General features: G+C 41.1%; 1 protein-coding gene across 1 annotated transcript in view; it reads left to right on the top strand.

The window, feature by feature from the left end:
• NEB (nebulin) overlaps positions 1-27,527 on the top strand; it is a 220,823-nt gene that overhangs the window by 147,449 nt on the left and 45,847 nt on the right. The window contains exons 85-108 of the mRNA XM_035726655.1: positions 776-880; positions 987-1,091; positions 1,463-1,570; positions 2,354-2,461; positions 2,558-2,671; positions 3,071-3,268; positions 3,622-3,726; positions 4,404-4,508; positions 4,606-4,710; positions 6,523-6,630; positions 8,314-8,427; positions 8,732-8,929; positions 9,268-9,372; positions 10,307-10,411; positions 11,145-11,252; positions 12,558-12,665; positions 13,553-13,660; positions 14,561-14,665; positions 14,764-14,868; positions 15,496-15,594; positions 15,945-16,055; positions 24,842-24,946; positions 25,599-25,703; positions 26,370-26,474. Coding sequence (XP_035582548.1) covers positions 776-880; positions 987-1,091; positions 1,463-1,570; positions 2,354-2,461; positions 2,558-2,671; positions 3,071-3,268; positions 3,622-3,726; positions 4,404-4,508; positions 4,606-4,710; positions 6,523-6,630; positions 8,314-8,427; positions 8,732-8,929; positions 9,268-9,372; positions 10,307-10,411; positions 11,145-11,252; positions 12,558-12,665; positions 13,553-13,660; positions 14,561-14,665; positions 14,764-14,868; positions 15,496-15,594; positions 15,945-16,055; positions 24,842-24,946; positions 25,599-25,703; positions 26,370-26,474 — 2,742 coding nt within the window. The remainder of the gene's footprint in view (positions 1-775; positions 881-986; positions 1,092-1,462; positions 1,571-2,353; positions 2,462-2,557; positions 2,672-3,070; positions 3,269-3,621; positions 3,727-4,403; positions 4,509-4,605; positions 4,711-6,522; positions 6,631-8,313; positions 8,428-8,731; positions 8,930-9,267; positions 9,373-10,306; positions 10,412-11,144; positions 11,253-12,557; positions 12,666-13,552; positions 13,661-14,560; positions 14,666-14,763; positions 14,869-15,495; positions 15,595-15,944; positions 16,056-24,841; positions 24,947-25,598; positions 25,704-26,369; positions 26,475-27,527) is intronic.

Genomic DNA, 27,527 nt, shown 5'->3' with positions numbered 1-27,527 from the left:
GACCTGTAGCTGCCACCAGCAGTCTGCAAGCAACAGAAACACAGTGCATCGACGTGATACTCAGGTGCCCCCAGGAGCTAACCCTACCTGGTCTTTTCATAACCAAAGTGGAAAAACAGGAAATCAAAGACTGCCTGCAGCACAGGTGCTGAACTTGAACATCCCACCTCACTCTTGCTGCAGATGAACGACTGTTGTGGACCTTTAACCAGATTAGCAGCTCCACTGCCATTGGTGAGGGGTAGCCTGAGAGAACCCAGGCACTAGGCGAGGGAGGGGAAAGCTAGGCTTGGCCTGAGGGATGTGTCCCCCCTGCTCTATAACACATGACCATTTAGTCATGCCACTTTCTTCGTATAGTCTCAATGTCTGTCCCACATATTTCTAAGTAATTAAATATAAGTCCGTCTAAAATTATACCCTCCTTAATAAAACCTGTTCTTAGGCTCACTGCTGAAAACAATAGCTCCCTGCCCCTAACTCCCACAGCACTTGAGTGTTCTTGCTCTTATACTCTCCCCTTGTAAATGACTTCTCTTTACACTAGACTCCTTTATACTTAGCCCTCAAACCACCTGGCACAGTACCTCACTCATAATGACAAGCTCAAGAAATATTTCTCAGGTGAACAGGTGAAATAATGACTGAATCAATGAAGCAACAGTCGGTAGAGAGAAATCCTTAAAAAGCTCCTGAATAAGTTGCTTCTGATCTACTGTCTGTAGTCCTGTGTCAGTCACTTATACCTGCATTGTATGTCTCTCCCTGCTCTCAGAATGTCTACAAAGCTGACCTGGAGTGGCTCCGTGGCATCGGCTGGATACCCCTGGATTCTGTGGACTACGTGAGGGCTACGAAGAACCAGGAAATGGTGAATCAGGTACATGAAGCCTGTTGTCACCTAATGCCTGGCCCCCTTGCCTGCCGTGTGGGGGCAGGTACCCAATGGAAGGAGACCAGTCTTAATCATCTCTGTTCCCTTGCAGATAAAATATAAGAAAGATGCTCTTGACAACTATCCTAACTTTACAAATGTGGTGGACCCTCCAGAGATTGTTTTGGCTAAGATTAACTCAATCAATCAAAGTGATGTAAGTTTGCTTTATGTATAATGATGTGCATGGCCTGGGGAGTTAGGTGTCTGTCATTGACCGCATTTGCTCACCTCCAGATAACTGCTTCTAAGAAAATGGACAATGGGGTGGGAAACTATGAGATCGTCGTTGGTGGGAATGTCTTAAAAGTCATTAGTAGGAGGTATACTGTACTCACAGAAAATATCTATATTTTTGTCCAAATTATCCTATTAGATAAAATGAACTTAAATTCAACCAGTTCGTTAGTTTTAAATCTCTAAATGTAGACTGATTATTATCTTGCTGGGTTGAAACTATGAAACTTTAAATATACATTTATATTAACCAAAGGTTTTGTTTGGTTTTGTCTTGTTTTCTCTCCTTAGGTAAAATATAAAGAAACATTTAATAAAAGAATAAAGGGCAAGTATACATTTTCTCCAGATACGCCATATATCACCCACTCCAAAGACATGGGAAAACTCTATAGTACTGTAAGTTTTATTTTATGTAATTTACAGCTCAGTTCTTAATTTTAAGCTCTTGTCAGTGTTAAAACCCTTGGCTGATTTTGTGAACAACTGAACTTACAAGATTATTTTTATTGTATTTAGTCTTATTTATTAGAAATAGCACTTATTCAGCTGGTATTTTTTGAGCTCCTGTGATGTGCCAGGCACTGCAGCAAGTACTAAGGGGCTGAAGCTCAATAAGACAAGCCCATCGGGAGCTCATGCAAATGAGAGGGACAGACATACAAGTAAATAGATAATAATGTATCAAGTGCTATAGCAGCTCTAGGCACACAAAGGACTAAGCACCTGCCAAAGTGAAAAGAGAAGAAAGGCTGGTTCTTCTTTAGCGGTCATGTTTAATATCTCCAGCCAACAAATGTAAGATTTGCCCTCCAAATTTTAATTCATCTAAGTCAAAGGATGATGATGATGTGTGTGTGTGTGTGGTGTGTATGTGCATGTGCCCAATGGGAAGCAATCTTTGGTGATTCTCTCCCTATGTGAAAATTTATCTTCGCTTTTATTAGAACTGTAAACATAGTTAAACTCGGTTATAAAATGCCTCAGTGTCTGTAGATTTAATTTGCAGTAAACCAAAAAACTCAGCCCTATTCGTAGGTAGACAAAATAATGGCTCTAAGTAAAGATGTAAGCTTTGCCTTTTAACGTAAATATTTTACTGTGGTTTTACCATTTTCTTTTTAGCAATATCTGAAGGAAGTTGACCACAAACTTTTGTTGACGCACATTTCTTTGTTCCAGATACTGTATAAAGGGGCCTGGGAAGGAACCAAGGCCTACGGCTATACCTTGGATGAACGCTACATTCCCATTGTTGGAGCTAAGCATGCCGACTACGTGAACAGTGAGGTCAGCAGTACTTTCTCTTCTTACGGGTTTAAGAGTCTTCATTGGGGAGCTGGTTAGAAAATCCCAGTGATTCTCAATGTTGTACCTACTTCACAGCTTAAATACAAAGAGACCTATGAGAAGCAGAAGGGCCACTACCTGGCTGGAAAAGAAATCAGTGAGTTCCCTGGTGTGGTTCACTGTCTGGATTTCCAAAAGATGAGGAGTGTGGTAAGCAAAGCTCACTTTGTTAGTCTGCCTGTTTGTAACATGTTCTTTAGTTGAGAGGGGCATGGAGTCCTTCTTGAGATTTATCCCCACCCCTGCCAGTTAGCCTTGTGTTCCTTTGACAGCTATGGGCTTCCTCCCTTGCCCTCCCTCCACTAACCCCCAGTGAAGTATCTATATATGGAAAAAGGAGAATGCAACAAGGTAATTATTCACCCCCTGTGTTATGAAAGGATAGGAAATTGAAAAAGGAGAATATATTAAAGTATCTTTTCTTAGGCTTTGTTTATTCTAAAGGTACTGATGTGTACTAGAAATAAGACTAGAAGAGAGATCAGTCTGAATAATTAACACTTGAATCCCTTTCTTCTTTTTGTCTTTAAAAAAAATACGATTCTTTAGTTGAACTACAGAAGAGATTATGAGGACACCAAAGCAAATGTTCACATCCCCATTGATATGATGAATCACGTGCTGGCTAAACACTGCCAGTACATCCTCAGTGACTTGGAATACCAGCACTTCTTCCATCAGTGGACGTCTCTCCCGGAAGAACCCAACGTTATACGGGCCCGAAATGCGCAGGAGATCTTGAGTGATGTATGATGTCCTTTCTGCAGCTTGACTTAGCTACAGGCTTCACTCCATTTGTCCCTGTATTCATAAATGTTGTTCCTTTTTAAAACACAGTGATATGAGTAACCCCTTTTTGGTGTAAGAATCCCCTCTGGGCCATGTGACACCACCTGTTTTCATACCGGACTAAACTTAGCCATTCCTCTCCTCATGAGCTTCTTTAGGTCAGGGCATTAAAGACCGCCAGCTTTTGAGAGGCCCACCCTATGACCGCAAAGCATGGAGCACAGCCAACGGCTGATAGGAAATTATCCAAATGCCTGATTATAAATTCAGTTAGTACCTGTCACCTTTTCATCATTCCTTCCTTCTTGCAGAATGTATATAAGGATGACTTGAATTGGCTGAAAGGCATTGGATGCTACGTTTGGGATACACCTCAGATCCTCCATGCCAAGAAAGCATATGACCTCCAGAGTCAGGTGAGATCTTCCTAGAAGGACTGGCTCACTGTGGATCAGTGGAATCCGTGGTGCTCTCTGTGGGGTGACAGCCAGGCCAGGCTTTAACAGTGCAGGATCCAGGGCAACCGAAGGCCCCCTGCCCAATAAAACCTCTCCTGGTGACCTGCTCTGGTGTTGGACCTTCTGAGTTTTAGTCTCTCCTGTGGTTTAAGCATTTGATGTTTATAACAAATTTTCCTGAGAGGTGTTTTCATAGTGAACCACTCTCAAGCGTCTGTGCTGAAGTTGGTAAGGTTAACTGGCAAAGTGTAAAATGCAAATGCATGCTTTGACCTTGGGTAGATAAGTTCTGAAGTAAATAGATATTTGGAAAGTTTCCCAGCACACGGCTGGGCTCTGACAGGGCAGGTGAACGGAATGTTGAGCCTGAGGGCCTGCAGTAGGGATGGGGCACGTGCACAGAAAAGACAACAGAATGGAGAAGCGGACCTGACAGAGAGTCAGACCCCACTGTGGGTTGAGACAAACTTCATTCTGACAACCATACAAAGTCGGCAGGAATATAGAATGATAGCCTCTCTGTTAGTATTAAAGCAGAAACCCAGAAATAAAGGCTCATCTAAGTTGGCACAAACTGCTCAAGCTGATGGCAGACCTGTATTTTCCCATTTCCGGTGTCTTGTTTTTCTTTACAGCTACAATATACAGCAGCAGGTAAAGAAAATCTACAAAATTATAACCTGGTCACAGACACCCCACTTTACGTGACTGCTCTTCAAAGCGGCATTAATGCCAGTGAGGTGCGTCTTCCTTGTACTTCTCCTCCAGGACGAGCTGTTGTTGTCTGTATGTATTTTCGAACAGCAGAAAAGAATAACCCATCTTTTGTGTGTGTAGGTGAAATATAAAGAAAATTATCATCAGATTAAGGACAAATATACTACAGTTCTAGAAACAGTGGATTACGACAGAACCAAGAACCTGAAGAATCTTTATAGCAGCGTGAGTTCTTTTTCTCATCTTTGTCTTTATTCTCCTTTAGAGACAGGAAAGGAATAGAGACAGGAAAGGGATAGGCACCTTACCCCCAAAGGTTTTTCCAGTTTTTTCCGGGACCTTCAGATTCCTGCTTTATCCCATCAGTAGTCCTAGTTACAATTCAATGAGCTGCAAGTGGAATATTGCACCATCTCATGTAGTTGACACAAATTCAGGAGCTGCTTCCTTATTGCAGGCAGGCACGGTTGAAGCTACGCTCCATTGACCCTGAGCTTGTCCTTCCCTGGCTTCTCCAGGGGCCAGTGGCTTAAAGCCTACAAAGACACTCTTTTTTTTCTTTCCTCCTCTGAACTGGGTAATTCAACAAACATTTTTTTGAACTTCATTTTGAAATCATTTTAGATTTACAGAAAAGTTGCAAAAATTGTACAGGGAATTCAAGCATACTGTTCTCTGTAATACAATGATCAAAACTAAGAAAAGCCCCTATGGCTTTTTTTTTTTTTTTAAGGTTTTATTTAGGGGCACCTGTGTGGCTCAGTTGGTTAAGCATCTGCCTTCAGCTCAGGTCATGATCCCAGGGATTGAGCTCCACATCGGGCTCCCTGCTCAGTGGGGAGCCTGCTTCTCCCTCTCCCTCTGCCTGCCGCTCCCCCTGCTTGTGCATGTTCTCTCTCTCTCTCTCTCTCTCTTTCTCTCTTTCTGTCAAATAAATAAAATATTTTTAAGAAGGTTTTATTTATTTGAGAGAGAGAGAGAGCATGTGTGGGAGGAGGAAGTGCAGAGGAAGAGGGAGAAACAGTTCCCGCTGAGCAGGAAGCCCCACTCAAGACTCCCTGCACGCATAGTATTATTGCTTTTAATAAATGCAAAGAGTCATGTTTTCACCATCACAATGAAGATGCAGAAAACCTCTCTATCACCTCAAAATTTCCCTCTTGCTTCCCTTCTCTCCCCGGACATCCACAGAGGTATTTTCTGCACCAGTTAAAAACAAACAAACAAACAAAAACAAAACCTTTTAAAAAACCTTTTCCAGAATGTCATGTAAATGGAATTATGAAGTATGTAGCCATCAGGTCTGGCTTCTTTCTCTTAGCAAAATGCATGTATGTACTACACACATTGCTGTATAAACCAGTAGTTTATTGTTTTTATTGTAGAGTGGTATTCTACTGCACGAATGTACCACAATTGATTTATCCATTCACAGTTGAAGGAGATGAGTTGTTTCTAGTTTTTAACACTTACGAATAGAGCTGCTATATACATTTGAGTATAGGTTTTTGTGTATATGCAAGTTTTCGTTTCTCTTGAGTAAATAAATACCTAGGAGAGGAAATATTTTTTGAGCTCCCACTAGCTACAAAAAAGGAGGAAAGGATAGATTTTAAGTTAGTGGTTTTTGTCCTTCAGGAATTCCTAGACCTATGGAGAATGAACACAGCATCAAAAACTTTGCTCTAACTTACATACAGTAAATGTCACTCTTTGTGGTATATGGCACTGTGGCTTCACAAATGCATAGTCATGTAGTCACCACAGTAGTCAAAATAGAGCGAAGTTCTTTATCACCCCATGATAACTGCCAAACTGTGATAAGTACTACGGTAGAGAACAAAATAATGGACTGTGAAATTGTGGTCATGGCATTAAACCTGTTATTCACTGAGGGGTACTTGGATCCTACCTAGTATGAAGATCAGCGGTTATTAAGGAGTGTCTGAAAAAGGCAGATACAGGAAAGATCCCCTCCTCAAGAGCCAACCAGAATGCATCTTTCCATATTCACAAGATGGTTTTTAACCCCTACAGAACCTGTACAAGGAGGCTTGGGATAGAGTGAAAGCCACCAGCTACATCCTGCCTACCAGCACCATGTCCCTGACACATGCCAAGAACCAGAAGGATCTGGCCAGCAATGTAAGTCAAGTGCAAACGTGATAGCCTCCCACCCACCCTCTGCCTTCCCCAGGTCTCTGCTCCTAGAATTTTTCTGGCTGATTCACATGTTATATATATTATATGTTTATGTATATTGTAAAAGAAAATCTTAAATTACATGAGCTATTTAGATACAGTATTAAGTCTTATGAACTTTAACCCTTCATGCCTAAAATGTTCTTAAGTAAAGCCTTTTATTGTAAAATTCCTTATAACCGTCATTTCAGTCCTAATAAGCCAGTTCCTTTCAGAAAGATAACCTCTTTTAGAGACTTTTACCCTTAATTGTGAACATTTTACATAGCATTTTAGATCAGTATTACTCAAATCTTTTTTTTTTTTTTGCTCATGACCCACAGTGAGAAATTTATTTTATGTTGCAAGTCCACATACACACACACACAGCTGAGTGTATTATGTGAGTTCCTTCTAACAATGTTTTACAGAAGACTGCATACTGCTATGCTAAAGGCAATATAGCCTGATCATTTCAGTTCTGTTCTATTCATAAAAGCTAGTGATCCAGTAAATTGATTTCACTACCCTCTACTGGGCCTAATGATACATAGTTAGGAAAAAAGTTTGTTAGACAATATATGGAGTTAATTTCATTTTTACCTGGAGGAAAAACTAATATATGTGATTTTGCCCAGACCCAAGCCTGTTTGGAGGACTGCAGACAGACTAGCCCAAAGGAGCAAACTTCATTTGGGAAGAGAATTTTTGTATATAGAATTTAGAAAGCTCAGCAGAGGTTTTTTTCTTTAGTTATGAAAAAAGTTATAGAAGCAGGATTTTCAGCAACTTGTTTTTGGAACAAGATGGGGCACAGAGAAATTCTTTAAAAGAAGAATTTCAACGGTAGTTAAAAAAAAAAGGTGCCTTTGAATACTATCTTCTTTATAACTGAGGAATGGCTTAGATGTAAGGAGAATGTGAACTAATATTCTAGAATATTCTGTTGGGAATTTTGGTGGGTTTCCAGTAAACAAAGGGCTTCACTGCAATTCTGACACAAATATTCCCATCTTCCTTTTTTTTTTTTTAACTAAGATGTGGGCCTCTGAGTAATGAGAATTGTTATTTTATCATTTGCTAGGAGTTGGGATCTTACTCTCTGTAAGGGCCTTCCTCCTAGTTCATGAAATCATGGAGCATTAATTCATAGGCAGTATGGATTAAGAAGCAAAAGTTGGTTTCCCCATAGGCATTGGTTACAGTGTATTTTTGGAAAACCTTGTAAAAACTGAAATTCAAGGACTATGTGTCTCTTAAGCATTGGGCTTGTCAGTTATGAAAAACAAAGAAACTCCTGAGCACGTTTTTCATCTTTCACTCATGGTTAAGAAAAGCAAAGTCATTATCACAGAAGAGATTACTTAAAAATTACATAATCTGTAAAATGAGTTAGGTGTAGTAGCAGTAGTTTAAGTTAGCTCTCTACAGTTAGTACTATCAGAGTGTAATTCTCAGGCTTACCCTGTGGTACTTGCACTACACCTGTACCTCTGTGCACAGAGGAGGAAACAAGCCCACAGAAGTGGCGACCCCAAGTTGGTTGGATCTCAGAGCTGGGCCCTTCCTATTAAGTCTTGTACTCTTTAACAGTAGAGATCTGTTGCTCTCCAAAACTTTTTCTTCCTTTGTACTTTCTCTCTGTAGATCAAATATCGAGAAGAATATGAAAAGTTCAAAGCTCTTTATACTTTACCAAAAAGCGTTGAGGATGATCCAAACACTGCACGGTGCCTCAGAGTCGGCAAGTTTAACATTGATGTAAGTAATCCCAAAGGCCTTACTTCAGATCAAGGCTAAGTGGTATAGCCATCTGTCATAAATCAGAACATTTTCTAGTAATGCACGAGGCACTGACTGTGCATATGTGAAGAAGCAAAGTGCTGTTTCAGCCATGCTGCTTACCCCCCCCCCATCAATCTGTAGAGTGTCAGAAAATTCCAGATCACACCCGATGGCTGTACAGCCATTTCCCCTGACTTCTCTGGTGCATAAGAAAGGTGTTTATTGCTGTGATACCTTGCACAATTCCCTGTATAACTGGCATGTTATTTTATCTACATAGCGCCTCTACAAATCAGTGTATGAAAAGAACAAGATGAAAATCCACATTGTGCCTGACATGGTGGAGATGGTTACCGCTAAGGATTCTCAGAAGAAAGTCAGTGAGATTGATTACCGCCTCCACCTCCATGAGTGGATTTGCCACCCTGACTTGCAAGTCAACAGCCACGTCCGGAAGGTCACGGATCAGATCAGCGACGTAAGCCCACTGCTCATGAAGGTCCCCCTCCCTGGCCCCGCACAGCCATCCTGAAGGGAAGCAGACTCACCCGTGTCTTCACCTCAGCCTTCCAGTATCGCTTTCCTCTGCTCCCATGGGTCCATCCCTGGAAGCAGGGCTCTGTGGGCCGCTGTTTTCATGGCACCCTCCGCCTCATTGCGTGAGGCCTTTTGATGTTCATTCCATGAAGTCATCCTGGGTCCAGAAGGTGTAAAATGAGTTAGGTGTAGTAGCAGTAGTTTAAGTTAGCTCTTTGGTGTTTAAGTTACTGTCAATTTTTTTTTTTCTGATTCCATCTATCTGCTGCAATCCTTTAGATTATATATAAGGATGACCTCAACTGGCTAAAAGGCATTGGTTGCTACATCTGGGACACTCCTGAAATTCTGCATGCCAAACATGCTTATGATCTACGGAATGATGTGAGTTTGCCTGGTATTTTAGTTTAGTTGTTTTTTTTTTTTTAAGTATATTTCCTTTTCTACAGAGTCTAAGTCAAAGGGAGAGTTATGGACATTGTCACAGACCAGCTATGTCTTAAGTGGTGTTGAGAATGTATGAGAAATTGCTGCTTTCACAGAGGGTTTGGTTGCTTTTAATTCATGACATTGTGTTGAGAATGGCTGAGCTAGAGAAAGATGCTAAAGAGCAGAGAACAGTCATTTCTCAGTCATGCATGTAGTTTTCCTATTAAGCAATGCAGTCAGGCTGTCCCGTTGTCCTCTTGTGGAGAAGGGAACCACGGCTCCTCTCTCTACATTTGGACTATTTCAGATCTATTGAGCACATAATTCTCATATTAAGAAAATCTCCTAATTGGGATGCCTGGGTGGCTCAGTCAGTTAAGTGTCTGCCAGGTCATGAATCTAGGGTCCTGGGATCGAGTCCTGTGTCGGACTCCTTGCTCATCGGGGAGCCTGCTTTTCCCTCTGTCTGTCGCTCCCCCCTGCTTGTGCTCTCTCTCCCTCCTTCTGACAAATAAATAGGTAAAATCTTAAGAAGAAGAAAACTTTTTTAAAAACTTAGAAAAAAAAATCCTAATTTGCGAGGTGCTTGTGATGATATAGACAGGATCTATTTATAAAGAGAGAATTTGCCAAGCAAATTAACACTGTAATCAAGATTTCAGTAAAAAAGCTTAAATGTTCCTAGCCTGCTAGAAGGCTCTGGAAGCTCCGTACGACTATAAGCATTAATTATGCAGATTATCATAAAATTCAAATGCCTCCCTGTCGATTGAATAAGTGCTAATGAAAATAAATGTCATGAGTTAAAAGCAACCAAACCCTCTGTGAAAGCAGCAATTTCTCATACAGTGAACCATCTGACACAGGCTTATTTTATTCCCCTTGGCAGATCAAGTACAAATCTCATGCACAGAAGACAAGGAATGACTACAAGTTGGTCACTGATACCCCAGTCTACGTGCAGGCTGTCAAAAGCGGGAAACAACTAAGTGATGTAAGTAATGTGGACAGGAATAAAGTAATGTGGACAGTAATAAAATAATGTGGACAGTAATAAAGACGGGGCCGCCGCTCAAGCAGAAGTGGCCTTTTCTAACTGTGAGACCAGAATTAGCGCCTTAGAAAGTACTTAACGATTCTGCTCTTGTTTCCTAACAACCTGGTGCGTTCAGTCAGTTCCCAGGGTGGAGGTGTCAGTGGTCTCACTCTATGAAATACTTGGTGTTTTAGAGCTTTTTGCTTTGAAGTTGTGTTTTGTATCCTTGTGTCAAGAGCAACCGTTCTGTCTCGCTGTGGAAGCCTTCTAATAAATTAGAGCTAACTGTGCTAGAAGGAGGGGCGGGCAGGCTCTGAAGGGAGAGATGTTGTTGGAGTCTGGCCTCTACTGCACACCCTCCACGAGGCTTGGGCAGAGCCCCGTCCGGCCACGCCTCTGCGTGCTTCTGTGTGCGCCACATACGTCCTACCCACTGTCATGTCTGATGCGGAGCGGGCAGAACCCGCACAAAGCTGCTGTTTATTTAATTTTTTTTTTACTAACCCCGCAGGTTAATAAGTAAACAGTAAATCCCACCGGTGAGTGAGAATGTTAAAACCTATTGTGAATTCCCTGGGCAAAGGGAAGCAGGCTACTTTTTTTTTAAAGAGAGACTTGGGTTTCCATTTATTTTGCTTCTTTCCAACAATGCTGCTGCAACCGAAACCAACTGACTCCTCTCTGCACACAGGCTGTTTACCACCATGACTACGTGCGCAGTGTCAGAGGCAAAGTGGCTCCAACGAGGACAACTGTGGATCTGGAGCGGGCCCTTCATGCATACAAGCTCCAGAGTGAGGTGAGCAGTGCGAACCCGACACAGTGCCCAGCAGAACTCCAAGAGGCAGCCTACAAGGGCCAGGCCATTGGCTTCTGGGGAGACCACCTTGGCCTGGGCATTATCTCAGCCTGAACTTGTCCAATTGTAAATGCTATTCCGTTCACATGAGTTAAAAAAACAAAGAAAAGAACCAAAATCGTACATAGTCTGTCTTCTCTCTTGGCTCGCAGGATCATTTTCCCAAGCAAGCAATGGGCATTTTGAGAGCAGGGTTTACACGATACAGTGAAGGAAACCACCCTACTTTCTCTGCCTCAAAAAACTTAAAAACCAAGATAACAAAGACAAGGCATATAATCACAGAAGACTACTACTAATAAGAGAGAGAGCTAGAAATTACCGTTGGAATTCAGAAGAGAATGAAACTGGATTCCACTCACATATTTCATATCCCTATTCAGTGTTACCTGGTCATGCTACTTTGGTCTCAACCTTTAATGTTAATCTCCTGTATTGAATGTTAAAAATAATTTGGTTTTAATTTGGTTTTTAATATTTCAAATACTATTCCTACTCCTGGAGCTCCCCCAAAAGACAGACTATTTAAAGATTTTATTTATTTATTTGACAGAGACACAGCGAGAGAGGGAACCACAAGCAGGGGGAGCGGGAGAGGGAGAAGCAGGCTTCCCGCGGAGCAGGGAGCCTGATGCGGGGCTCGATCCCAGGACCCTGGGACCATGACCTGAGCCGAAGGCAGACGCCCAACTGACTGAGCCCCCCAGGTGCCCCTAGACAGACTATTTAAGGTCACAGTCGGAAACTCCTTTCCCCCCTTCTGCCAGTGATAGGAGGATCATGACCTCTTCCCAGCCTGACATCAAGACACTGTCTTTATGGGGAGGATGGATTCCAAAGATGTGCCTTATAATTATGACTGTCTTAGGGATTGGTGATGACATGAATATCATCAGAGGGTGGAGTTAATGGCAGAAGTGGTCCTGACTACCTGTTTTCTCTATTTTTCCCATTTTCTTGCTAGATACCATGCAGCTAACTGGGCATATGTTCGAAACATAGAAGAATTATTTCCTATGAGCCCCTTCACTCATCACTCTCTTTTTCGAAAACAATAGATTAAGAGTAATCTAATTCATTGCCTGACTCTTAGAACTTACTTAATTTCTTCCTGAAATCAGTTTAGTGAACATAAGAACATGAAGTATCTAATTGAAAACCTAACGTGAGCTGCATGTGGCTTGTTTAGCTTAGATCAGTTATTTGACGTAGATGTGATTTACCCACTCTTCCTCATTCCGGCAGGGTCTGTACCGAGGAGCTGGCCGGCGCTCTCTCCCTACTGGATATAGGCTTCCAGGAGACACTCCTCACTTCAAACATGCCAAAGACACCCGATACATGAGCAGTTATGTGAGTGGTCTCCTCCTCATTAAGATGGGGTCTGAAGTGGGAGGGGGGCACTAATATTCATTAATAGCCTCTCTGATGCCCTAGTCACACCCTGAAGGTTCATGTGATATAATGATGGGACTAGAGAAGGGGAAACAGTGTTTCCTAGGGGTGCTGTGGATTTGCAATTTGGCAGTGCCTGTGTAGCCCAGTGGGTTAGCATAGGACTTTTGTGGGATTGTATCTGCATGAATGTTGGCTCACGGTTCATGGCTGTCATGGTGCTTTTACTTCTGTTGGTGTTAGCACTGATGCATCCTGAACTATTCCAAGCCATATACCAGAAATGGAGTTTCATACACGCACTGCTGATGTGTGGCCATAGTATTATCTTTAAGATACAACATCACTGTGTATTCCTTTGGAAAAGAAAGGACTTCTTGCCTAACTGCTGGCCAGGCAGGGGCCAAGACCAGGGGCCCAAAAATATGGTTTCCAAAGCAGAGAGTTGCAGATTTAATCATCTCACTTGTCATTTTTTTTAAATCAGTCTATAAAGCCATTCATCAGTCTCAAAAGTAGTCTCTCGTTTCTTCTTTGCATTTCCTAATTTCCTGGCTCTACTGGGACTAAAAATATAGGTTTTTTTCTTATATTTTTTTCATACCCGCCTAAAAACAGATTTATCTAGGCAACACTGAATTTTTTCCTTTCTGGACCTGGCTTTATTAGCCAACAAAATACTTTTCAAGATTCAGATTACTATTGAAATTTTGTCAGTGACTTTTCCTTATACTTAATCCTAGAGAGTGATTTTCAAATGAAAGCAACAGCTCCTTTCTATTTGAGAAATGTAAAGCTCCTCTCTGCTTATCCATCAGTGAACTTATCTGATTTTGCTTTTTCAGTTCAAATACAAAGAAGTTTATGAGCACATCAAGGCAAATGGATACACACTTGGCCCCAAAGACGTTCCATTTGTCCATGTCCGGAGGGTCAACGATGTTACCAGTGAGGTACTGTGAATGTTCATTCTGTGGGGGAAGTATTGAGTTTCAGAAGACCATGGCTTTGAAATAAGTCAATCAGATAAAGACAATATGGTCATATGTGGAATTTAAGAAGCAAAACAGGATCATAGGGGAAGAGAGGAAAAAATAAAACAAGACAAAATCATACAGGGAGACAAACCATAAGAGACTCTTAATCATAGGAAAAAAACAGCGTTGCTGGAGGGGAGGGGAGGGGAGGTTGGCAGATGGGGTAACTGGGTGATGGACATTAAGGAGACATGTGATGTAATGAACACTGGATATTATATAAGATTGATGAATCACTGAACTCTACCTCTGAAACTAATAATATGTTATATGTTAATTAGTTGAATTTAAATTAAAATAAAAATTAAAAAGACCATGGCTTTGTTTGAAATGCATTAAGAGTCTACTGTACCTTAGTTAGAAATTTATACATCAGCAAGGAGTAAGAGGGTCCTTTTAGTTACCATTTTGATACTTGTATCGATTGGCAACGTTTTTCTGTATTTGGTAATGCCATTGTAGAGACCTAATTCATAGATTATAATGAAATTCCTTTTTTGACATTTGTATTTAAAAAATCTTTAATAAATTTGCATTTTAGTCTGACTCATGACCCTGGTTTTCTATATAAATGATTGGTTTGTATATCTGATCCGATCCAATCATCTGATAGAATATGGAAGTCTTTGTGCTCAAAATTCTTCACCTAAATAAAATAAGTACCATTTTCTCCTTTTTTCCTAATCTCAGTCACTTTCTTTAACCTTAATTGCCCCCCTTATGGCTCTTTATGTAGAATATTTGATTGTTGATTAGTCAACCGACGCCCTCTTCTTTCTACGCTAAATACCTGGAATGGTTTTTCTTCCAATGTAGAGATTGTATCGACAATTGTACCACAAACTGAAAGACAAGATTCACACAACTCCTGACACACCTGAAATCCGCCAAGTAAAGAAGACACAAGAGGCTGTCAGTGAGGTGGGTATTTTCTTAGGAGAGAGGGCAGTCTGTGGAACCCAGGGAGGAATGTCAACCATTTGGTCTCTAATGTGTGTGTTTCTGGGCATTTTTTTTAGTTGATCTACAAATCAGACTTCTTCAAGATGCAAGGCCACATGATCTCAATGCCATACACACCCCAAGTGATCCATTGCCGCTACGTGGGAGACATCACTAGTGATGTAAGCATCTCATAGGGGTCTTTCTGAAAGGCTCTTACCAAGAGGCTGTCTGCATTTAAGCCAACCAGGGTCTTTGAAAAGTCTTCTGCACTGAGTACTTCTAAACTGAGTATATAACCTGGAGGTGAAATTGTGTGGAAGCAGGACCCCACATTTCTCCAATTATGGAAATAGTAGTAGTAAGAGGACCACCTGGGAATGTAAGATTCGCTGGCCACCATTCTGCATTCAACACTGAATCCTTACCAGCTCCTCACTCTATACAGTCTCTGTCCTGGGTCCTGTTCAGTACTCTCCTCCTGCTCATCCCCAGTCCCATCCCCTTTAACAACTTCCTCCTGCCATTTTTTTTTTCCTCCTTAAATGTTTCTTTCTCCTAAAAGACCATTCCATTCAATCTAAGCTTTTCTCCCATCAGTGTAACAATAACAAATAGCAGTATTCTCCTCAGGTCCAGATCAGAGATTAAATTTTAAAACCTCTGATTCATTTGGGCACAAGCAAACTAAGAATAGAGGGTGGGTGTGTTCAACCAAAAAGAAAAATAGTATAAAAGTGTCACTACTCTTATTTGTTCCTGGTTTATATTTACTCATGGCCAGCTATATTTCTGTTTCTGCCACACAGATTAAATATAAAGAGGACTTGCAGATCCTCAGGGGACTGGGCTGCTTCCTGTATGACACTCCCGACATGGTTCGCTCCCGGCACCTGCGCAAACTCTGGGTGAGTGCACACCTTCACGACATGTAGCTACCCCTGCACAGCTTCCATACATCCCGTCACCAGCTACAAGGTGCTGGACAGAGAGAATCTTTGCCTGCAGCTACTTTTAAGGGGAAATTTACCATTAACCAACTTGAACCAGTTGTGACCCACTTAAGCTGATACATGCCTCTGTGAAAGGTGATAAACTCAGTGAAATGACAGTCATCTTTGTTGGGATGGGAAGACAATCCAGGGTACATGAAAGGCCTGCTCAAGTCTCACATGCCAGCACATGAAAGGTAGTGTGTGACCATGGCATGCAATTCCTTAAATGATCAATTAACTTCTATTTCCATTGTGTTTTTAAGTCTAACTACCTGTACACTGATAAGGCAAGGAAGATGCGAGACAAGTACAAAGTTGTGCTTGACACTCCGGAGTACAGAAAAGTGCAGGAACTGAAGACACATCTGAGCGAGGTAAGGATGCTGAACCTGTCACTATAAAGTGACTTGTTCCTCCGGTGACTACATTGGGCAAAAAATCCCCTCTGCCTTTAATTACGGAGTGGCTTCCATATCTAAGCAAGTCAGTGTACCTCATTTTGCCTCAGTTTACTTATTTTGTTCCCTTTTGATGAGATGAAGATATTGATACTTGACTACAAAACCGAATTTACTTCAAAACTCCCTCTTTAATCCCTGCTATCAGAAACCCTAATCATGGCAGTGCCATTGGAAAAGTCTTTAATGGCTCCCTGCTCTGCTGCCCACTCAACAAATCCTAGACTACTTAGTTTCATTTTCAACTGGCTCTGAGGCTTCTGAGTTATCACAGCTAATTGTGTATAGATCTCATGCTCTCACCTACACTCTTGGTTCCTTTCAAGGGGTAGACCCCATCTTGTTCAGATGTGTAGTCCGTAGTGCCTTGGCTGTAATAAATGGCCATGTTTGCCAGTGACTCAATGTGCTTTGTAAAGATAAGGGCATTCCACAAATGTAAATGGTCTTTCTTATTACAGGTGAGTTGGCCATTCTCATTCAACTTCCATTTTGTCTTATGGCCTCATCAGGCTTCACCGAGCTAAGCCACACATTGGCTGTCAGGCCACTTCATTGACTCCCCATTTTCAGTGGTCCTGATGGCTGCTAAATAAGAATCACTTATGCTGTTAGACTTAGAGATGTCCTGGCAAACCAAATGTTGCCCTTACTAGGGAGTGTGCAGCTTCCTAAACTCCTAGTGAGCTAGAGGCAGAGGATGATTAATTCTTTAGCTTTTACAAATGCTACATTGAGCCCCTATGCTTTGCTGAAAGCTTACATGTATTGCTTCAGCCGGCACTAGCCCTTAGCCAGGAATGCTTATGTTCTTCTGTCTCAGCAAGGTTGTGCTTCGCTATACTGGCTGTGTATCAGAATCACCTGGGAAATATTTCTAGACTACTCCTGAGTGGACTCCGACTCCCCAACCTCCCACCAGACTTTCTGATTCTCTGTGTCCGGACATCTGCATGCTTTTAGTTGCTCCATAATAATTCTAACATGCAGCCAGTGTTAGAAACCACTGCTTTAAGTATCACATCTGTCCTCCAGCTGCCACATAATAAAACATCGAATGGCAACTTAACATGCTTATTGGTATCTCTAAAATACCTTTATTTCTCTTGGCTGTTTGGATTCAGAATTATCTAAAACTTTAATTTCTCCTTTTCCCAATTCCTATTGGGATTCTGTGTGTCTTATGCTCAACATTGAGGAAGAAGAATAGCTGTTCTCCAATAATTCATTTTCTCCCACACTTGCCTCACTGGTAGAATGATGTGAATTTGATAAAATATTGATCCACTTCTTCTATTTTTTGAAAGATTTTGAGAAAGGTTGGTATTAATTCTTTGAATGTTTGCTAGAATTCACCAGTGAAGTCTTCTGACCTTTTATTTGTTGGGAAGTTTTTAATTATTGATTCGACCTCCTTACTAGTAATTTGTTCAGATTTTCTATTTTGTCATGATTCAGGGTTGGCATGTTGTATGCTTCCAAGAATTTATCTGTTTCTTCCAGATTGTGTGATTTGTTTAGCACATAATTGTTTATAGTAGTCTCCTTGATACTTTGTATTTCTGTGGTGTCAGTTATAACATCTCCTTTATTCCTGATTTTGAATTCTCTTGTCTAGCTAATGGTTTGTCAATTTTGTTTATCTTTTCAAAGGACCAGCTCTTTCATCAACCTTTTATATTTTTAGTTTGTATTTTATTTATTTCTTCCCTGATATTTATTTCCTTCTTTCCACTAACTTTGGGCTTCATTTGTTCTTCTTTTTCAAGTTTCTTGAGGTGTAAAGTTAGGTTGTTAATTTGAGACTTTTCTTGTTTCTTGAGGTAGGCATTATTATGAACTTTCCCCTTAGAACTCTATCCCATAAGTTTTGGTATGTTACATTTCCATTTGTCTCAAATTTTTTTTATTTCTCTTTTGATTTCTTCTTTGACCCATTGTTGTTCAGTATCCACATATTTGTGAATTTCCCAATTTTCTTCATGTAATTAATTTCTAGCTTTATCCCATTGTGGTTTGAAAATATGCATGATATGATTTCAATCCTCTTAAATTTCCTGAGGCTTGTTTTGTGGCCTAACTTGCAATCTATCTTGGAAAATATTCTATGCACTTGAAAAGAATATGTATTCTGTTGCTTTTGGATGGATGTTCTGTAAATATCTGGTCTACTCTATCATTTAAGGCCAATGTTTCCATATTGATTTTCTGTCTGGATAATCTATGCGTTGATGTAAGTGGGGTATTAAAGCCCCCAACTATTGTTGTATTGCTTTTCTCTGTTTAGGTCTGCTAATGTTTGCTTTATATATCTACATGCTCTTATGTTGGGTGCATATTTACAAATATGTCTTTTTGTTAGATTGGCCTCTTTGTCATTATGTAATGCCCATCTTTGTCTCTTATTAGTCTTTAAAGTCTGTTTTGTCTCATATAAGTGTAGCTACTCCACCTTTCTTTTGATTTCCATTTGCATGGAATATCTTTTTTTATCCTTTCACTTTCAGTCTCTGTGTGTCCTTATATATAACGTGAGTCTCTTGTAAGCAGTATATAGATAGGTCTTGTTTTTTATTTTTTATTTTTTTAAGATTTATTCACCTATTTTAGAGAGAACAAGCGTGAGTGGGAGGGGTAGAGGGAGAAGGAGAAGCTCAAGCAGACTCCATGCCAAGCACAAAGCCTGACAGGGCTTGATACTACCACCGCAAGATCATGACCTGAGCTGAAACCAAGAGTCAGACATTTAACCAACTGTGCCACCCAGGTGCCCAGTAGGTTTGTTTTTTTTAATCCATTCAGCCACTCTATGTCTTTTGATTGGAGAATTTAGTCCATTTACATTTAGATTAATTATTAATATGTATGTGTTTATTGCCATTTTATTGTTTTCTGGCTGTTATTATAATCCTTCTCTCTTCCTTTCTTTTGCTCTCTTCCTTTGTGGTTTGATGATTTCTTCTAGTGGTATGCTTATATTTCTTTCTTTTCATCTTTTGTATATTTCCTGTCAGTTTTTACTTTATGGTTACCATGAAACAATTTGTAACAACTTGTATTTATAACAGTCTTTTTTAAGTTGATAACAACTTAAGTTTGATCCCACTGTAAAGCTCAACATTACTCCCCCTGCCATGTTTTATGTTTTTAATGTCACATTTTACACGTTTTTTGTCTTGTGTATCCCTTACCTAATTGTAATCATAGTTGTTTTTACTTCTTTTGTCTTTTAACCTTCGTACTGGTGATTAATTCACTACCTTTACTGTATATTTACCTTTCCAGTGAGATTTATTTTTCACATGTATTATTATCACTAATTAGCACCCTTTCTTTTCAGCTTAAAAAAATCTCTTTAACATCTCTTGTAAGGGTGCTTTAATGAAGATGAACTCCTTTAGCTTTTGCTTGTCTAAAAAACTCTCTTCTTCACTTCTGAATATTAATTTGCAAGGTAGAGTATTCTCCGTCAGAAGTTTTTTCTTTCAGCACTTGGAATATATTTTGCCACTCCCTCTGGTCTGCAGTTGAAAAATCTGCTGATACTCTTATGGGGGGGGGGGTTCCAATGTATGTAACAAGTTGTTTTTCTCTTGCTGCTTTTAATAGTTTCTTCTTATCTTTAACTTTTGACATTTTAATTATTATGTGTCTTGGTGTGGGTTTCTCTGGGTTCCTCTAATTTGGAACTTCCTGGGCTTCCTGGATCTGGATGTCTGTTTTCTTCCCCAGCATAAGGAAATTAATATTTCAGCCATTATTCTTTCAAATAAGATTTCTGTCCCTTTCTCTCTTTTCCTTCTGAAAGTGTTGTGATACAAATGTTAATCTATCTGATGCTGTCCCACAAATCCCTAAGGCTATTTTCACTTCTTCTTCATTCTTTTCTCTTTTTGCTGCTCTGGTTAGGTGAGCGCCACTGCCTTGTCTTCAAGTTGACCAATCCTTTCTTCTGCTTTAGCTAGTCTGCTATTGAACCCCTCGAGTGTATTTTTCAGTTCAGTTACTGTATTATTTTTCAGTTCAGTTACTGTATTATTCAGCTCTGTGACTTCCGCTTGATACTTTCTTATATTTTCCATCTTTTTGTTGACATTCTCACTGTGTTCATTCTTCTTTGCAGTTTGGTGAGCATCTTTATGACTGTTAACTTAAACTCTTTATCGAGTAAACAAACTCCATTTTATTAAGGTTTTTTCTGAGTTTTAGCTTGTCCTTTCATTTGGAACATATTCCTGTGTTTCTTCATTTTGCTTGACTCTCTGTGTTAATTTCTATACAATAAGTGAAACAACCACCTTTCCCAATCTTGAAGGAATGGCCTCATGTAGGAAGTGAAACTTGTTGTTGAACCCCGTCTCACCTCTTGGTTGTCTCTCAAACCTTTACGCTTGTGCAAGTAGACCGTTCTATTTTTATTAGTTCTCAGTAGTTGAGGATGTGCCAAGACCATGCAGTGTCCCAAAGGGGAGGATCTCAGCACCTAGATATAGGCTGACTGGAAGCCAAACCCTCAGGCATCAGCTTTTAAATGTATGCAAATACATACAATCCTAAGGGACTGCACGCATAAACCCTGCTGGCCACCAGAGCCAGGCAATCTGGAGGTGTCCCCTGGCTGGTAATCATAGAAATCAGGACTCCAGGGGTGCCTGGGTGGCTTAGTCATTAAGCGTGTGCCTTCGACTCAGGTCATGATCCCAGGGTCCTGGGATTGAGCCCCGCATCGGGCTCCCTGCTCAGCAGAGAGCCTGCTTCTTTCTCTCCCTCTGCTGCTCCTCCTGCTTGTGCTCTCTCCCTGTCAAATAAATAAATAAAATCTTAAAAAAAAAAAAGAAAGAAAGAAAGAAAGCAGGACTCCATACCAGTGTATAAGTTCTTTTCTGGGTGAAACCAGCAAGCTGGAGCGAGGCAAAGGTAGAGAACCAAGATAGCATCTACAACCTTTGTTCCTTGTTGGCAGCTCTATAGGCCACTAAACATGCATCATACCTAAAGCCTATCCCTCAGGCCAAAGATCCAGGACAAGCAAAGAGACCTCCTTCACAGAAAGACTGGGCGTATGCTCCAGTCTGCTGTCTGTGCAGTTCCCCTGGGGTGGTAGCCTACCAAGAACTGTCTTTCTGATTTCCATAGTCCTGGGGACCCAGAAATAAAAGTCCCCCCCCCCAGGCTACCACTGCAAAGCAATCAAGGGGTATCCCCAGGTTGGCAGCTGCAAAAATCAGGGACCAGAGGTGTAAAAGGCTTCCCCACAGGAGATATTAGCACTCCAAAGCATAGCAGAGGGTAAGAATGAAGATAGTAAATGCCCTCTAAGTTCTCTGAAAAGGATTTTGGTCCGCCCCAAGATGCATCTTTAATTAGAAGCCTACCCCTCAAGCTGCAGTCATGATGATGAGCTAACAAGCCGCCTTTACAGAAAGACTGAGCTCCTGGGTCTGTTGTCTCTTGCTGTGCCCTGGGGGTGGTAGCTATTTAAGAACTCTTTCTCCATTGGTTACAGTCCTGTGGGACCCACAAGAGTAAGCCCTACCAGCCACCAGAGTTAGATGACATAGAGGTGTCTCCTGGCTGCAGTTGCAAAAATCAGACTCCCAGACAAGGCTGTGAGCTCCTTTCTGGGTGGCCTTTGTTATAACCGCCACACGGCACCAGGAACAACACAAGCTCCCCTGACCTTCAGAGCCAAGTGACCAAGAGGCGTCCTGGAGGTGGCAGCCACAAATATCAGAATGGATGAAATCTTGCCATTTGCGACAACTTGAATGGACCTCAAGGGCATTATGCTAAATGAAATAAGTCAGAGAAAGAGAAATATCATATGACCTTCCTTATATGTGGAATCTAAAATACACATATATGGTGGTTGCCGTAGATGGGAAGTAGTGGGTGGGAGAAATTTAGTTTAAATTGAATTTTAAAAAATTCTGATCAAAATGACTCTTCTGGATTCAGAAGTTCTTTGGTAGAACCTCTAAATCTGTTTTAATAAGGACTTTGGGGGTTTTCGGATCAGGAAAGGTTGGAAAACACTGTTTTAGTAAAAAGTTTGATGGCAAAAGGAAAGTAGAGTTCTTGACTTTTGAATTGTCTTTGAGTTGTATAGATTCTTGACTTTTATACCTCATAGTACTAGCAAGCAGGGGTGTTTTCCCAGGTAGCATAAACAGGGAGGTGTGTGGGGGATGGGCTAGATGGGTGATGGGTAGTAAAGAGGGCACTTGATGTGATGAGTGCTGGGTGTTTTATGTAAGTGATGAATCACTAGCTTCTACTCCAGAAACCTATATTGCACTCCAGGTCAACTAAGATTTAAATTTTAAAAAAATGAAGAAGCATCAACAATGCATACCTAAGTATGGGGGAAATATAATACAAAGAAAATTGTAGAGATGTCATGGGAGAGTTGGGTTTTAGTCCCAGATTTGCTTCCAGTTTGCTGTGTGACCTTGTATAATTCACATGTTCAATACCCCAATTTCCTGAGCTAGAAAATTGGAGTAGATGATTCAGGGTCCTTATAACCATAAGATTCTATGAGTTTGTTGGCTTGCTTTATTTGAAATTTAGCCTGGAAGAAATAGTAAAATTTTATTTAGTTTATCTCTTTTCTTTCAGAAGTAATACAAAAAACAGCCCCAAGCAGATGAGCTACATTTTGTTCCAACTCGTGCTTGTATATAATTTGTAGTTAAAGAAATAGACATGCGTACAGTTGTGACAGTTGCCTACATATGTATATACATATTATTTCCTATATTTTATCTGTTCAACTGGCATTTATATCTATGATTAGAATTTATTTGCTATCCATTTGTACTTCCTAGTTTGCTTCATTATATTAAACTCCCTCAACATTTATCAGAGGACTACTGCTTTTCAGATCTTTTATCCAAGTACAAGATGATAAAAGGATGATAGAGCTGAGCCCCTGCATTCCATGGGCTCATAATCTGTGAGGAGAGATAAACATCAATATGATGAATGCTATCCTATAGGAATAAACAAGACAGTGTGGACTCTATAAACTTTCCAGGCAGATAAGAGGAGGAAGAACATTCTAAGCAGAAAGGGCAATATATGAAAATGGCCATGATGAGTTCTTAAAATTGGAAATAGTTTCAAATATTAAAAGGAGTGTGGGAGAATGTTGGGAAATGAGACTAGAAACATAGGATAGAAGCCAGCTCATGAAGATTCTGGGGTGATGTCTTAATATTAGACTTGATGAAAAGTCATTGAAGAATTACTTCTGAGGATTAAGATATGATTAGATCTGAGCTTTAAGAAAATCTCCTTCTCAGGGCGCCTGGGTGGCTCAGTTGGTTAAGCAACTGCCTTCGGCTCAGGTCATGATCCTGGAGTCCTGGGATCGAGTCCCGCATCGGGCTCGGGGAGTCTGCTTCTCCCTCTGACCCTCTTCCCTCTCGTGCTCTCTATCTCTCATTCTCTCTCTCTCAAATAAATAAATAAAATCTTTAAAAAAAAAAAAAGAAAATCTCCTTCTCAGACTTGTGAAAGATGAAAGAACCATGCAGAGTGGTCCAGTGGAGGACCTAGGAAGGTGTTTTAGGAGCCTCTTGAGGATGTGTAGAGAAGAAATTCTACAAGAGGTCGAACTAGGCAGCGTCTCTGAGAAAGAAGAAGATGAATCAGACTTAAAGACTATTGAAGTCCTCAGTCTCAAATAGATGATTGAGTCCTACGAACAGATGAGGTTACCCGAGGAGAATGTATAGGGTGAAAGAAGCCAACCCTGACTCCAGCCAGTGGCAGCCTTTGGGGAAGGGCAGAAACATAGAAGGAAGCTGAGGAGTGCCTAGAAAGATAAGCCACTTAGGGGAGAGTGTCAGAATGCGAGACAGAGAAGAATGTTTTTAGGAATGAAAATGCTAAGCGGTTTCAGTTGCTACAGAGAACCGTTCTTGTATTTGGCAGTTGTAAAGTTTTTGATAGTCTTCATGAGAGCGACTTCATTGGTGTGGTTGGGTGGAAGCCCAACTGTTGCCTTGAGAAATTAATCAAAAGAGAGAAAAAGAAGAAATACATAGACTGCTTGGCTGTGGAAGGTAGAAACAAGGTCATTGGTAGAGATTGGAAAAGGTTTAGTGAAGGAAGGGACTAGAATTTGTTTGCAGATGAAGGGAGAAGGCTGGAGAAATGGGAAGGTTGAAGATGTAGAGGGTGAGGGTAGAGTTGCTGGCACAAGCCCCTGGAACGGGACAGGTGAGAGAATAGGACCAAGAACGCAGTAGGAGGCTGCAATCTTGGGCAGGCTACAGAATGTCTCTTATTTTGTTACAAGAGAAAAGGAAAAAGAGAGCAAGGGAGGTAAATTATTGCTTTATTGGGTGGAAATGGAGCCTGTTGCAGCAGGACAGGCCCTGGTTTCTTTTTTTTTTTTTTTAAGATTTTATTTATTCATTCGAGAGAGAGAATGAGAGAGAGAGAGAGCACACGAGAGGGGGGAGGGTCAGAGGGAGAAGCAGACTCCCCGCCGAGCAGGGAGCCCGATGCGGGACTCGATCCTGGGACTCCAGGATCATGACCTGAGCCGAAGGCAGTCACTCAACCAACTGAGCCACCCAGGCGCCCCAGGCCCTGGTTTCCTTATGAAGTAAGCACTAAAGGCATCTTCCAGCAGAGAACATAATGTGTCGATGAAGTGGAAATAATGGTAATGACTATTTTATGTCCAGCTGGTTTACAGAGCTGCAGGCAAAAAGCAGAAGTCGATCTTCACCTCAGTTCCTGATACTCCTGATCTTTTAAGAGCCAAGCGAGGGCAGAAGCTTCAGAGTCAGGTGAGATTCATGAACAGAGACTCCTAAACCCGCAGTGCTGGCGTCACCGGGGCTGGTAGCGTGTGGCTGCCCACTCCAGCTCCGTAACAGACTCACACTTGGTTGTCCTTGATGCAGCCTCATGGCTCTTAACTTCTAGCAGTTTTCTGTGGGGCCATCATAACTGTGGTTATGTGGTACATAAACAAGCAATATCATGTCTATTTTTCTAAGTCGTGTGTACAATTTTCGTCACTGGATGAGTGGTCTGTGGACCAAACTGCTTTATTCATTCTGTAGGACCTATCTATTGTTCATGACAAATGAAACCACATTTTATGCATTCAGACAAAAATGGGGAGGGGGGAATATGTCGAGGGCTTTGTCAGAACCCTCTCATTCTTCCATCAGCATTCTTTATCACATGGTTTTAGATCGGGCCATACTCAACCTAAGGGTATTAGGTAACTAAGCGTATGTATGCATGTTTCCAAATGTGGAACACAGACAGAAACAAATGAGCAGAAATACATATGTTAAATGAAAAACCAGGACAACAACAAGTAGACACGATCCTCCCATTGAAGGGTTAGACATGAATGAAAATGATTGAATACTAAATAATAAATGTCTTATCTCTATAACATCTGATGCCTATTTTCTAATCATTTAGTATCTGTATGTTGAACTTGCCACCAAAGAGAGACCCCATCATCACGCTGGAAACCAGACCAAAGCCTTGAAGCATGCTAAAGACATAAAGGACCTGGTCAGTGAGGTAAGTCAGGAATTTGGCACCAAGGTGCACTGGGTTAAAGAAAAAAATCTTGGGGTGCCTGAGTGTCTCAGTTGGTTAAGTGGCCGGCTCTTGATTTCAGCTCAGGTCATGATCTCAGGGTCATGGGATCGAGCCCCACATCAGGCTCCATACCCTGCGGGGAATCTGCTTAAGATTCTCTCTGTCCCTCTCCCTCTGCCCCTTCCTGCTCACAGTCTCTCTCCCTTAGAATATATAAATTATTTTTTAAAGAAATCTTTCTGGGGTGCCTGGGTGGCTCAGTTGTTAAGTGTCTGCCTTTGGCTCGGGTCATGATCCCAGGGTCCTGGGATCGAGCCTGATGTTGGGCTCCCTGCTCCACAGGAAGCCTGCTTCTCCCTCTCCCACTCCCCCTGCTTATGTTCCCTCTCTCGCTGTGTCTCTCTTTGTCAAATAAATAAATAAAATCTTAAAAAAAAATCTTAAAACCTTCCCTTGCTGCCTCTGATCAGGGAACTCATTTCTGTAATTATGCTCAGCAGCATCAAAACACAAAAGGTAAAGCTATTCTCTTATCAAGCCCGATACATAGTGTCCCTAGGCTGGATCTGTGACATGGTTGTGAATTCGGAAGAATGAAAACATTTGAACTTAGGTTTGTCTCTTTTTTCTATCTTTATTTCTTAGAAAAAGTACAAGATTCAATATGAAAAAATGAAGGACAAGTACACCCCCGTTCCGGACACGCCAATCCTCATCAGAGCCAAGAAGGCTTACTGGAATGCCAGTGATGTATGCATCCTTTACTTCTTTCTTCTGTTGTGATGGGACAGCTGAGGTTGTAGTAACTAAGACACAGAAGATAGTACAGTCCTCTGTAGTTCAAAGACCTGGTCCACAACATGGATCATGAGAACAACAACACTGAGACAACAAAAGGCACAAACAGTATCAGTCAGGCACAGTAGCTAAGAATAATGCTGGGAGATGCTAAAAGCTTTGTTTTTCTCGTTGTTCTTCTTTGCAAAACTATAACCCTTTCTTATAATTCTTTGGTAGCATTTGCTAGGGATACTTGACAACTAACTGTTACTTATCCTTAAAGTCATGGTCTTGGAGTCAGCCAAACATGGTTCCAAATCCCGTTGCTGTCACTTGCCTGCTATATGACTCTATATAATTTCTTTAATTTCTCTAAGACTCTGTTTTCTGGTATGTAGAATGAGGATAAGAATTAAGATAATGAAGTTAGACAAAACAAGATAACATTCCTGGCACGGTGCTGGGCTCTTAGTTAACATGCAGAAAATGTTTGTTCCCTTTCTTCTCTTGACCATCTCAATCGTGAGAATGACACATTTGTTAGAATTAGGAGGGACAAACTTTCATTTCCCATACCACATGATCAAGGACACAACTGGCTTTTAGTGGTAATGAGATTACCTGTTAATAAAGATATGAAATTAACTCAGGGTAGATAACCAGTTCTTACTGGTTTCATTTCTCAGAGCCCACCTGCAGATGCATTGCACCCATTACCAGAACCAGAATCCCTGGAGGACTGGGCATACTGGGACTTCAACTCAGCCCAAAGCTCCAGCAACCCCATGACCCCTCAATTTAAGAATATTGCTCTAGGATTTCAGGGCATCTTAAAATCATTACAGTGATCTCTAAACAGAAATGTGAAAGGGCACAACAAAACTGAAACAGTATCTTAGTTCCATAATTTTGTCAGCAATTTTCACTTGGAGCTGAAAGGAGCCTGCTACTTGGATGAGCACCTTGGCCCCTGATCCTATGAGATATCATAGGACCCACACCTGGTGTATAGAGATCCAATGG

The sequence above is a fragment of the Zalophus californianus genome, chromosome 3 (genome assembly GCF_009762305.2).
Source record: "Zalophus californianus isolate mZalCal1 chromosome 3, mZalCal1.pri.v2, whole genome shotgun sequence".
NCBI lineage: Eukaryota > Metazoa > Chordata > Mammalia > Carnivora > Otariidae > Zalophus > Zalophus californianus.
Note: the sequence above shows the minus strand (reverse complement) of the source record. Positions and strands in the feature narration are given on the sequence as shown.